The sequence below is a fragment of the Podarcis bocagei genome (assembly GCF_964188305.1).
Source record: "Podarcis bocagei genome assembly, chromosome: 4".
NCBI lineage: Eukaryota > Metazoa > Chordata > Lepidosauria > Squamata > Lacertidae > Podarcis > Podarcis bocagei.
The window spans coordinates 68,471,223-68,484,668 of NC_138128.1; the positions used below are offsets into that span (position 1 = coordinate 68,471,223).

Sequence of the window (13,446 nt, forward strand, 5' to 3'; positions counted from 1 at the left end):
CAGGAACCAGCTATATTAACTCAGACAGCAATCAAAGAATACCACACACACAAACCACCAATAAACCTTCCAAACCAGCAGGCAGGCAGGCAGGCAGGCTTGAAGGCATGAATGAACCATGCAAGATTCACAGGCAGGTGCAGGAAGAACACATATTCTTGCTAGCAAAACAAGTCCCTCCTGCTTAGTTTTCCTGCAAGCCTGCTCTCCTTATTACCTACCAACAAAATAATGTCTGAATAAAGGAACAAAAAGAAGCACATGCTCCAATGAGGAGGCTTCTAGACTGCTGCTATTCTGTGGATGGGATTGAATTATATACTGGCAAAGTATTAAACATGGCCTGTATTGGGTCTGAACGTGTCAAATTTCTGCAAATAATTTTACTTCAATCATTATTATTTAATAGGTAGTTAACAGCCAATTCAACATTACCTGCTGCTCTGAACTGCAAGGCCCAAGGATGGCCCTTGAGAGTGGTTTGGTGCAGGGATAACCAAAGAAGGATGACAAAAACACCAGAGTGATCAATTCTAATGCTTTATTGTAAGATGGAAGCATAAACTCGTAACACAGCCTGCAGAGCCTCGCCGCCTTTACAGACACAGGGTGAACAGCAGCAGCAAGAGGCCCTCACAACTTGTCCATGAAGTGCTAACAGTGCTAATATGTTAAGCATTATTTATACACAAGGCAAGCTACATAAGCTGGAATCAATAGCCTAATTACCGTATTTTTCGCTCTATAACACGCACCAGACCGTAACACGCACGTAGTTTTTAGAGGAGGAAAACAAGAAAAAAAATATTCTAAATGAAACAGTGGATGTATGATTTTTGTGGTTCATGCTGTGGCCACAGACATGTGATCTGACAGTGAGTTTGGAGTAGCCCAATGCAAAAATCCTGAGGATCCATGTGGATCCATGCTTTGTAACCACGTTTTTGCACCACTGCGACCCTAGGCAACAGTGGATGCGTGATTCTTTTGGTGCAGGCTGTAGCCATGGACATGCTATGTGATCTGATGGTGAATTTGGGGTGACCCAATGCAAAAATCCTGAGGATCCATGTGGATCCGTGCTTTGTAACCACGCTTTTGCACCATTGCAGCCCCAGGCAACATTGGGTGCGTGACTTTTTTGGTGCAGGCTGTAGCCATGGACATGCTATGTGATCTGATGGTGAATTTGGGGGTGACCCAATGCAAAAATCCTGAGGATCCATGTGGATCCGTGCTTTGTAACCACATTTTTGCACCATTGCAGCCCCAGGCAACAGTGGGTGCATGATTTTTTTGGTGCAGGCTGTAGCCATGGACATGCTATGTTATCTGATGGTGAATTTGGGGTGACCCAGTGCAAAGATCCTGTGGTTCCGTGCTTTGTAACCACGTTTCTGCACCATTGCGGCCCCAGGCCACAGTGGGTGCGTGATTTTTTTGGTGCAGGCTGTAGCCATGGACATGCTATGTTATCTGATGGTGAATTTGGTGTGACCCAATGCATAAATCCTGAGGATCCATGTGGATCCGTGCTTTGTCACCACGTTTTAAATGGGGAGGGAAGGAAAAACACAGAAGGGACAAGGAGCACAAGAGGGGTGTGCGGAGAAGCAGCTGGCTAACAATGCAGGAGAGGGGTTTAATGGGGTGGGGGGAGGAAAGGAAGGCAAAAGTCCCCCCCCCCAAGCCAGCCCTCTCTCTCTCTCTCCCACCTGCATGTTTTTCGGCTGCCTGCGAGTCCCTAGAGCACGGAGAGGAGGAGGTGGTGGGCTGGAGCCTGCACGCAGTGTGACTAGGAAAGAATTAGAAGGAAGGACTCGATCCTTTCCTTAACCCTCTACTTGCCAGGAGGGCAGGGGATTCCCTGCTCTTTGTTGAGTTTGAGCAAACGCAGCAACAGAAGCGGGTGGGCAGTAAGACCCTGAGGCAGAATGCAGGAAAGCAGCAGCTTCCGCCTTCCCTCTGCCCACCCGCCTGATCTTATTTTTGCCTGATTTTTGCCTATTTTTGCCCCTGCGCTCCGGCGAGTCAGCTCCAGGGACCACACATTCGCTCAATAACATGCACAGACATTTCCCCTTACTTTTTAGGAGAAAAAATCTGCGTGTTATAGAGCGAAATTTATGGTAACTCACCCATGGCTTAGAGGCTCCCTTTCAACTCTCATCTATCTCAGATAAGGGAATGACTGACAGACAGGCAGCCAGCGGGAGAACTCTCCCAACTAGCTGAACCAAAACTAAGCCTTCAAAGCAGATAGGCCTATGAGCTCATTCTGGTATCAAATAACAATTACGGTAGTCTTGGAGTCATCTTAACTACCAAGATGGCATTTACCAGTCTTCCAGAACAGTCTCACTTTTGGTTCAACACAGCTGCATTAAAAAAAATAAAAATAAAAAATCCAATATGAAGGTATCAGTAATGTATTCAGTCTTTTATAATTATAAAGAATAAAAGAAATGAAAGAGATAGTTTATAAGTAGCTTTGGCATAAGAATCCTTTGGGGTAGGGAAGGAAATTTGGTGCCCAAATTGGAGAGAATATAGGCTTCCTTTCCTTCCTTCCCCTTCTGCCAGACGTCAGCTGATCTATTACTATCCATTATAGATGGAGTTCAGAAGAATTTTTTAAGATGTTGTGGGAAATGTAAAAATTAAAAAAGTTGTGCAACATGTCATCTTTTGGGGAAACTTTGCAGTTCAGATTGAACTTAAAAATGAAAATTGTGCCTGTAATATAAAGTGTATTGGACCAGCAGTCAATTAAGATTTGAACACTCTCCCACCCAGGTGCTCTGTTCTATTTTTGTATAAAAATCAATAGGAGTACAACAGCACATGACTTGAATTACTCTTTGAAAACCAGTGGAATAAAAAACTGTCTTCCGTCTCCCTAAAAATCCGAAGTTTCTATTGGGTTTCTCTTCATCATATCAATCACTTCTGAATAAAGGCGTTGAGGTGCATCAAGTCCAAAGAGGAAATTAAAGTGGCTCCAGTCAGGAAAGCACTTGTAGTGAATGAGATTAGAAATTCGGGGTATTAATTTTGCATTGTCCTTTGGGCGAGACAACCAGTCTTGCCCCCCAATCCACACTGCAGTTGGCACAGTCATAGCTTCTATTTTATAAAATGGCGGAGTTTTCTGGAAGGGAACATTGTCAGACTTTAATTAGTAAACTGCCCACGGGACACTCGGTATATAAATGCCAAAAGCAAATAAATAAATGAACATGTTTCAAGTACTGTAAACTTGAATAAAAGGAAGAATGAGAAAAATAAGTTTCAAAGAATTTGGAAACATGCAGCAGATTATATATTCAAATACAGAAAAGCACCACAACTATAGGGGAGGGGCAATGGACTTTGGGCAAATCCCCTTGTTTGGTAAAATCTAAAATGAACATTCGAAATTACCAAAGAAATTTAAATTTAAATATTTTTCCTCGGGGGAAAGTTGTAGAGAATATGAAATGAAGCTAAGACAGTTTGACAAGGGGGGAAATCTATACATTTACCTCATCTTTTGCAATAGTTTTGCTACAGTGTTGACAATTTGATGAATTAAGAGTAAGGGATTCTGACATGTATGTAGCAAGAATGCCATTCAGTCAATTCCACATTTCCGTGGGGGTTACATTCTGCAGCACTGCAAAAACCTGCAAACACCACATTCGCTCCCTCCAAACCTCCTTGCTCAAACTCCAACTCCCCACAGGCTTCAAAGATTGGTGCGAAGGCTCCTGGGATTACTAAACTCTGGTTTCGTGCAATTTTCATGCTCTCTGAGGGCCGTTTTTGCCCCTTTCCATGCCATTTCCGGGTTCATAGCAATGCACACATGTGCATACATACCGTGAGCACACATAAATGGGGAGTTGCCTGTATATTATGCTTTCTTTTTTAGTAATAAATATTAATTATTATTTATACCCCGCCCATATTGAAAGTTCTCCACATGAAATATAATAAAAGCCAAGCTAATCTGAAGAGAAAAGATAAAAAATAAGAGAAGGAAGAAAATAAAAAGAAAAGTGAAAGTGAATATAAATCCATCTATTACAATTGCATCATACCCCTTATTCCACTCACCTGGAAGCTTCCCCTTCTTCCCCTAGCCTGCCACCCTGGAAGATCCTCTCTATCCTGCCTCTCATGCAGGGCCCTTCAGATCCCATCTATCACCTTCCTGTGTTTATATCTTCATTAATGCAAAATAGGGAACTTAAATATCAACCAAAACTGGAGGAACTCCCAATTCTCTGTCTGCCAATTATATATGGCAATTATTCAAAATATTCAAAGCAAACGCTCCAGGATAACATCTAGCTATATTATAGAGCTGCTAGGTGTTGTTTTCTCCATCCTCCCAGGCATCTCCAATTCACCTTTTTCCACTCAAGAAGTCCAGCCTGTACAGCCAGAAACCTCCAATGCCATTGTACAGGGATGGGGAAAAACTTGTGCCATGCATTTACCAACAATGAGGCATCTAATCATAAGCCTGCATTTTATTAATGTTTGATCAGGGCTTGTATATTAAAGAGAGCTTAAAGATTTTCAAAAGTTTCATGCCAGGCAGAAGACCAGCTGCTTAGAGAACCTTGGCAATGTTTTCCTCCTAGACAAGGGGCCCCTTGATTTATAGCAGAAAACAATTCTCAAAGTCGTAAAAGGGGGAATTACAGGCTGAGAGCGAGGACACTGACCCTACATGTTACAGAAGATAAAAAAAAGCAGAGATAAACATAATTAGGAATGAGTAAATAGTAAAATAATACCAATGTGCCTCCCAGTAAAATGAGCCAGATCTTCTTCCTAAGGTTAAAAAGGCCAAGAGCAATGGAGAAGCATCTAGCTGGCAGAAAGAGAGCATTTTTGGGAAGTCTTTTCTAAAGCTGTTTCTTTCTTAAACTGAGAGAGTTAAAGGGCAATAAATGTTGGGAAGAGCTAATGGGAAAAGCAGCTGGCTGAAGGGGGGGTGTAAACTGAAGAGGCTTCTTTTGAAGCTGTTTTCTACTAAGTTCCTTTTTTACTTTACAAAGGCCTTATTCCTTTTAAAAGGCTACCTATGTTATGTATTAAATATATTGGCTTAAATGTAATTATGCAAAGGATTTAAGAAATGCTAGATTCTTATTTCATATAGTTGTAAGAGTTGTATTTATCCTGAAATTAAGTCAGCCACCAGCCTAGCCCCCCTGCCAGACAGGAGACGCCATCGAGCACTCCTGATATATAGTTGTCAGGCATTTGTTTAGAAACCTTCAAATGAAGGAGATCTTTCAATGTTGATGTGAACTCAAGATCCTTGACATATGTTTAAGATAAAAATTTAAGATTAACCATTTGTTTTAGAAGGCAATAGGGCAAGGAGGGCAAGAGGTGAGCTGGTAATTAAGATTCCTTGTTGAGACACATGTAAGATATATTACTACTTATTTGTCATTTATAAATGTAACAATATATAGCTCTTTGTGTTCCATATAAGGACAGGAGGATATGGGTGTATCTTTTGTGATTGGTTCTAGCAAACAACCAATAGGAATTTCAACCAGGCTGATTGGACAGAGGCAGCCACAGGAGGAGCAAAGGGGGCTGGATTAAGGGAATATAAGTGCTGGCCATAATGGCAGGAGACCAGGCCAGAGCTTGGTAACCATATACCACTGTGCCTCTCATTTATTTGTCTGACAAATAAATTATTATTTTAATTTCTCTATTGCTGCGTTGAATATTTCATTCCAGCTAAGCGTTAACCACAAGCAGGGTGCTACAACACTAATGTAACAACAACAAAGCACATCCTTGCCTGATGGTATTTTTCTTCGTTCTTGCAGCCGTAGTCAAAATATTTCAGTTCCCCTGTTTTTGCTGCCTATAAGGAATAAAATTAAGCAGACATTATATTTATAGAACATTAGGTAGGCTGCGTAAGCAGTCAACAGGCTAATTTGCACGTCTCCAAGAAGGTGGAGTTTTTTAAGATGGGTGACAATTGAATTGAACGGACCAGTTCTAATGGCTGGAACTGATTTTTTTTTCCCCTGATTATACCGAAAGTTGCATTAAGCTTGCCTGGTGCAGTTTTTCAAGCTCTGAGAATGATGCCAGCTCTAAAGTACAGAAGACAATAATTGTCAGGGCAAAGCTGAAGACCAGTTGAAAACTTTCAGGTGTTTCAAGGTGACCTGAATTGTAGAATAACAGTTTGCCATAAATACAGTGGTACCTCTAGTTATGGACTCGATCCGTTCCGGGGTGCCGTTCACACCCCAAAAAGTCCACAACTAGAGCGCCGCTTCTGCGTGTACATGCACGTGCAAGGTGTGTAGAACGCTTCTGCACAGGCGAGCATGGCGAAACCCGGAAGTATACACTTCCAGGTTTGCAGTGTTCATATACTGAAAAAACGCAACCGGAGACTGACGGAACAAGAGGTACGACTGCATTGGTTTGTGTCTTCAGAACCATGGGTGATGTCCTGCTCACAAAATGCAGCTTCTCTGCCTCTTCTTTCTCATTACATCTTAGGAGCTTCTACATTTAGAATAAAAATCACAACCTCAGCTGATTATTATTTTTTAAAGAAGTACGCATTGCTTTAAAGACATTACCTGACCCCAGTGTACAATATTTTTTACAGATGTAAAGTCTGGAAAGTGAGCCTGGTACACATCAACTCGGCTCTGAAAAAAACATTTTAGAAAGGCAAACTGTTAATGTGGCAGATACAATGAAAAAGGGCCAACCAGTGTGAGAAACAAAAATCAGTGCATACGCTAAGAAGAGGCCTTGAAATCTATCCAAGTCAACCCTTATATTTCTCTTTTTAGAAAAACGACAGAATGAAGAAGTACCACAATCAATAGACCTGTAGTCAAGAGATTAAGAATGGGAAGCCACAAGCCAAGGGACCAGAGGTAAAAGAGAAAGAAAATAATTAAAGATACATACCACATTTAAGCTGTTCTTATTGAAGCCACCTATAAGGTAAAGGCTTTGGGCGCAAATGTTTTGTATTAATTGGTAGCTGCAAATCTTAGCAACGAATGCTCTCAGACTTCTACTTAATAAGCGGAATTCTTTCGTGCCAAATATAACCTGTGAAACATTAAAAGAATTGTGAACTTAAATTTATGTCTTTGTTCTCTTGCACTTATATTTCTCATATCACACTCATGTGCCCAAGTGACAAATCTAAACATAGATGCAATGAATAAAAATACATATACAATTTACCTGGAAGTAAGCCCCATTGATTCTATGGGACATACTTCTGAGTAGACATGGTTAGGATTACATTGTTGGATAGCCCAATACATTTTGGCACCTGAAAGGTGAATCACAAAATTCCCACTGCCACCAGAGAAGAAGGAGCAAGTGAAGTTCTACATCAGGAACAAAGGTGGGAGGAGACCTGCAATAACTCCTGTTCATCAAGAAGCTACTGTAGAGGTGGGACTTGGGGGCAGGGCTGCCAAGGAGGCGGCAGATCCAGTCTCTAAGGAGTACGCCACAGCTGACATTGCCACTGCAGTGGCGGCAGCAGGTGATGCGTTCCTTGGAGGCCAGATCTGCTGACCCTGTGGATCCTGCCACCTGAGGCAGCAACCTCACCTTATCTCATGAGTGGGCTGGCCCTGATAATAAGTCACAGCAAAGAAACACAGGGGAGATTCAGGTCACACACAAACATACAAATTGAAAGATTATATTGGGAATTATAGGGCTGTGTGGACTAGGCCTTGCTCCAGATGCTGACACACATACAGTGACCACACCCCACTGTCCGTGTGTCTGGTTGGCATGTGAAGTGCCTTTGTGTATCAATAGGTCCACACACACACATGGAAGCACCTTAAATAATAACAAATGGGCTTTTGTAGGGGAGAAGAACTACTTGCCCCCAATACATGAAGTGTTTACCTAAGTGGGCAGTTATTAAACCCCGAATAAAGAGAGAAGATAGATTCTATTTCTATCTAAGGAGGCCAAAGGCTCGGGAAAGGTGAGCGATAGCATAGATAGGTATGCAGAACACAAACGAACACAACATGAAATTAAGTTAATACAAAAGCCAATCAGCAGGGGTAAGACATACTCCCAATTTACTGCCATCAGTAATGAGAAGCCATAGCAAGATTGACAGCTTAAATAAAGACCTTAAAAAGTTCAATTTATTTCTGTCACAAGCTTTGGCTAGGCAAACTTATAATAAAGACTGTCTCTTGCTCGGAATGCCCTAGAGTGCCTCCTGTGGTACTGAGAACCATTTGAAAGAGCATTTGTTGTTATATTATTATATATAATTATATATATTCTTATTTATAATAATGCAGCCATATACACTTTATCCTCACATGGCTGTCTACCCTTTCATTTGCAGACCAGGTGTGGCAGGACCTAGCTGCCTCATTCAAGCAAAATATTCAGCAATGGGTTTTTCAGGGCGTGGCAGGGTAAACCAGCTTTCTTCCTGGCTGAAAGATACTGCTGAATGCTCGGTTCCTTAAAGAGACAACACCTGCATTTAGCTCTAGTTGATGCCATTCTACTCTGCTCTAAGACATGAATCCTCATTTCCTACTTATTGTGTGGTATCTTACAGCCAGCTTGAGCTCCAGCAGGTTTTTAAGAGCTCTGCTTGTTTTTTCCTCCACCCTCAACAAATTCCAATCCCCACCCACAAACATTTGTCTTGGGCCTCCAGGGTTTGGACTGGAGTCCTCAGAGAATAACTCCAGGTGTTTCCTGAGACAAGTGCTGGAGATTTGAAACCACATTATGACTAGTTGGGTCCATGCACAAGGTGCTACCACAACACTGCTTTTAAGAAAAGAACACAGCTACGGGGAGTTGTTGAGCATCCCACCTGTTGGCCAGGGTGGCAAAAAGAGAAAAGAGAAACATGGAAACCAGCCCTGGTTGGTTGTTTCAAAAAGAAGTAATGAGACTAGAAGAGGTGATGAGACAGCCTTAGGAGGGACAAAGAGAAGGAGCTGGGCATTAATTCATTGAGATTAGCTTTGGGGAGTCATTCATTCCCACCAATAAATCTGTTTTCCTAGTCATTTCCCTACTAAAAAAGGTCAATACTGTAAACTGGTGAGAGGAGTTGTAGTGGAGAGGTAATCTAGAATGAGCAGTCCCCTGTATGTGGCCCCTATGACAAAGTGTGCGGCAGATGTTGGACTAAAAGTCATTGGGATTGCAACATGGGGCAATCACTTTTCCCACCAGTCACCGTCCTGATCTTGTTTGGGTCCCCTGTTCTTACTTGCATGTTAACTACTTTCATGCAATTAACATCATTTTTTAATTTTGCTCACTTTCAAAAAGGGTTATTTAATGGCTTCCTGTTTACCTCTCATAAAAACGTTAGAGAAAGACACTTTATAAAAAATTTGCTGTTTTAGCAAATTTACCATTTTTGTATTATTAAGTAAACTATACAAGTAGCTTGTCTAAGAAAACTGCATTCTGCAGATTCACATTGTGGGAAACAACTGAATGAATCCATAAAGAGCAAGAACAATGCAACTGATACCTTTAGAAGAAAATCAGGAAAAAATAATATCTGGATTACTGGGCCTTTGCTGTTCTGAAATGTGTACGCAGGAGCAAAAACAAAGAATAACTTGATTTTTTCAGCCACCTCTGGCATCATAGAAAAGGCTATGAAACCTGCAAAAAAAAAAATTTTTTTTACAACGATAATTGGGGAAAGCATAGGAAGAAAAGATAATCATTCAGAAAAGCAAAGGTACAGAAGTCAGTCAGTTTTACTAACTGCCCTGACAAGAAAAAAGTTCTTACTTGGGAATTGGACACATAGTTGTGAGCAAATATGCATACAAACTTGCATCACACAGATATTTGTACCAAGCCATGAAGCATCCCATGTGCTCTCCATTCATACTGCAGGGTGTTGCTGGAGATGCACATTAATTATCATTAATTAAGCTCACAAATATTAGCTCTGGGGCTCAGGGTTGAGGTCTTGAACATACTAACAAGCTCATCATCTGAGTGATGGCAAAAAATTGCTAGATTGCAGAGATATCTCTAAGAATTGTACTTAGACTTGGGTATCAACCAGTTTGTGCAACTGGCTCTGTGGGTACCATATCTAAGAGCTGTTAAAAATTGTTGAAAGAAACTTCTGCAATCACATCAATCACATTGAATCAAAACCTTGTAGGGACAATATTGAAGGAAATTTTGTTACAAAAGAAAAAAATAGCTTTTGGCTTGCTGAAGCCAAATAAGGAGGACAGCCCTTCTCCATATTTGAAACTTACCTAAAGTAGCACCTTGAGAATGTCCAATATAATAGATCTGCTTTTGGCCATTTTCCTGCAGAATGTAGTCTATCATGGCTGGAAGGTCATAGAGGCTCATTTCATGAAAGCTGAGGAGCAGAAACACAAAGTTGGGCATGTAATGCTGGTACACAAGATGTCTTGTCGTTGATTAAAGCAGCAGCATTTCATATACATGAACAGTGTGATCTGACCATTCATGGATCTCAAGACACAGAAGTCTCTTATGTTTGTAGTCGTAAACCACGTGTATTTATTTCCTGCAGCTGAAATCTAACATAAACTCCAGAAATAGATTGACAGTTGGGGAGCAGCAACACAATTAGCTTCCTGGCAGGTGGGTCACTGTTTCTTACTGGGTGGGGCAGATATGAGTGTGGCTCAAACGCAGTGGTGCAGCCAATCTGGCAGTCCTGTAGTTACCTGTGCACCATGTCACCTCCCCTTCTTCCTCCTGGTAAGTAGCAGTGAGCCACCTGCCAGGTAGCTCACTTAGCTGCTCAGTGCTGCCCAGCAAGCCACTCCTAATAAGCCCTGGGCTTCATTGCTTGACAGTAATAGACAACTGTATATGCATTTCAAAGTCTCACCCCCAATTTGTGAGGATCTACCTGAAATTCCAGAATTCCTGTTGCAAGACCGAAAGGTTCTGGTGCTTTCTCGACCAGGACGTTCCTCTAACATTCCCAAGCCAAACATCGTAACCAGCATCTGCCAAGATGAAGCCCAAACTATTACTGGGTATATTGGAGACCCAGGTGCTACTTTCCATTATTAATCCAGGAATCACCAAGACAGCAGGTCTGGAACCTGAAACAGATACAAATAATTAACTTTCGTAAGAAAGACTGCAGCACACTAGGATGGCCATGTGGCCTTCTCTGCAGAGAACAGCCCGTTGAGACTGTAACACCAGTCCTGAAAGACCTATATTGGCTCCCAGTACATTACCAAGCAAAATTCAAAGTGTTGGTGCTGACCTTTAAAGCCCTAAATGGCCTCGGCCCAGTATACCTGAAGGAGCATCTCCACCCCCATCGTCCAGCTCCGAGGGCCTTCTGGTGGTTCCCTCACAGCAAGAAGTGAGATTACAGGGAACCAGGCAGAGTGCCTTCTCAGTAATGGCACCCTGTGGAATGCCCTCCCATCAGATGTTAAGGAAATACCGTATTTTTCACCCTATAGGACACACTTTTTCCCCTCCAAAAATGAAGGAGAAATATGTGTGCGTCCTATGGGGCGAATGCAGGCTTTTGCTGAAGCCTGGAGAGCGAGAGGGGTCCGTGCGCACAGACCCCTCTCGCTCTCCAGGATTCAGGAAGCTATCTGCAAGCCTTGGGAGCCCGTGGGAGTTCCCGCCGGGCTCCCAAGGCTTGCGGACAGCAGCCTGCAGCCCGAAACCTGGGGAGCACAGCAGAGCATGCCCTGGGCTCTGGGCAGCTCTCCACAACCCTTGGGAGCCTGGCGGGAAGTTGCGCTGGTCTCCCAAGGGGTGTGGAGAGCTGCCTGCATCCCGAAGCCTGGGGCGCTGTGAGCAGCGCGCCCCGGGCTTCGGGCTGCTCTCTGCAAGCCTGGGGAGAGCAGCGCGACTTCCCACCGGGCTCCCTAGGCTTGCGGATAGCAGCCTGTTCTGGGGGCAGGGGTCGGGGGAAGCTCGGGCTTCCCCCGCCCCAGCCCCGTGCCTGGGGGGGGGAATAAAAAAAATTCTTTATTTCCCCCCCAAAAAAAAACTAGGTACGCCCTATGGGGCGAAAAATACAGTAAACAACTTTCTGACTTTTAGAAGACATTTAGGGAAGTTTTTAATGTTTGTTCTTTTATTGTGTTTTTCATATTCTATTGGGAGCCACCCAGAATGGCTGGAGAAACCCAGCCAGATGGGCGGGATATAAATAATATATTATGACTATTATTATTATTATTATTATTATTATTATTATTATTATTATTATTGGAAGGGCTGGCAGAGGGCTATCCTGTATTTGAAGGCACCCTCTGTTTGTCCAGTCCAAGGCTAGTTTCAAAGAGAGAGCAAGGACTTTGAAGTTTCCCCATCAACAGTTTGCACCCAGACAGCAGACTGAGCAGGCATACAGGTCACCTGATCACAATCTTCTCTACTGTATATTGTATTTATATTTAAATTATAGGAATTATATCTAAATTTGCACCTATACTACATAAAGTAGCACCTATGCTACATAAATTTGCACCTATGCTACATAAAGTAGCATAAAGGGCTCCATAAGTGGACATCCTGCTGCACATCCCAAAAAAATTCTCATTCCTGTATTTTACTATCTAGAGTTGTCTGTGAGATAATGCAGCACGTGGGCTGGAAAGGGACTCTGACCTCTGCTTTGAAGGGCCTGAAGGTGGGAAAGACTCTGGTTTGGTGTTCTTGGAAAGAAACTTCTAAGCAACAGCCCTGCCCATAAGATTTCTACTTAATTGCTACTCAGTGTTGGAGCATGCATGGGGCTTGCTATTACATTTTCATTTCTTCTTTCACATTGGAGACCCACCATGTTTGCCTCCTCTGCCATAAGGAATTCTGTTCATGGTTAAATAATAGCCGTCAGCTGTCAGGATCTTATCATGGACCTCACTTGGATAGTCCCAGCGACGAATGATTCCATCCTAGATAAAGGAGAAACAAAATTTTCCAAAATGAAGTACTGTACTTTCAGAAAGGTTGCCTATGCTTCTTGGTCCATTGTTGTTGCGGGATTTAAACTGGTTAAATTAAAACCAGAATTCAGATTTTAGCTCATTTTCACATATACACACTTTCCACTTTCGGCAGAATAGGAGACAAATGTGGAATAGTATAAAAATTCATAATATAATGCAATAAGGTTATGTAAAGAATTGTCTCCCAAGCAGCCTTGAATGCATCCCACTGTGAACTAGTTCGTTTTTTATTGATGCATGTATTGTGTATGCATACAAATTGTCACTTTTCTCAGCAAAATGCACAGCAGTGCTGTCTCCAAGCTTGAAGCAAATTATGCTCCCCCCACCCCAAATCGCTGTGCAGAGCAACAGGAAAAAGCTCCAGATTCAAAAGGCACTGAATTCTGCTTGCAAATGAAGGACTGAACTGTGCTTGCAA

General features: G+C 42.4%; 1 protein-coding gene across 1 annotated transcript in view; it reads right to left on the reverse strand.

Moving 5' to 3' along the window:
- Positions 1-13,446, reverse strand: part of LOC308586152 (putative lysosomal acid lipase/cholesteryl ester hydrolase) — a 32,578-nt gene that overhangs the window by 15,849 nt on the left and 3,283 nt on the right. Inside the window, exons 4-10 of the mRNA XM_081192429.1 lie at positions 12,857-12,971; positions 10,943-11,141; positions 10,311-10,420; positions 9,557-9,693; positions 6,964-7,110; positions 6,624-6,695; positions 5,811-5,884 (exon numbers count right to left, since the gene is read on the reverse strand). Coding sequence (XP_081048555.1) covers positions 5,811-5,884; positions 6,624-6,695; positions 6,964-7,110; positions 9,557-9,693; positions 10,311-10,420; positions 10,943-11,141; positions 12,857-12,971 — 854 coding nt within the window. The remainder of the gene's footprint in view (positions 1-5,810; positions 5,885-6,623; positions 6,696-6,963; positions 7,111-9,556; positions 9,694-10,310; positions 10,421-10,942; positions 11,142-12,856; positions 12,972-13,446) is intronic.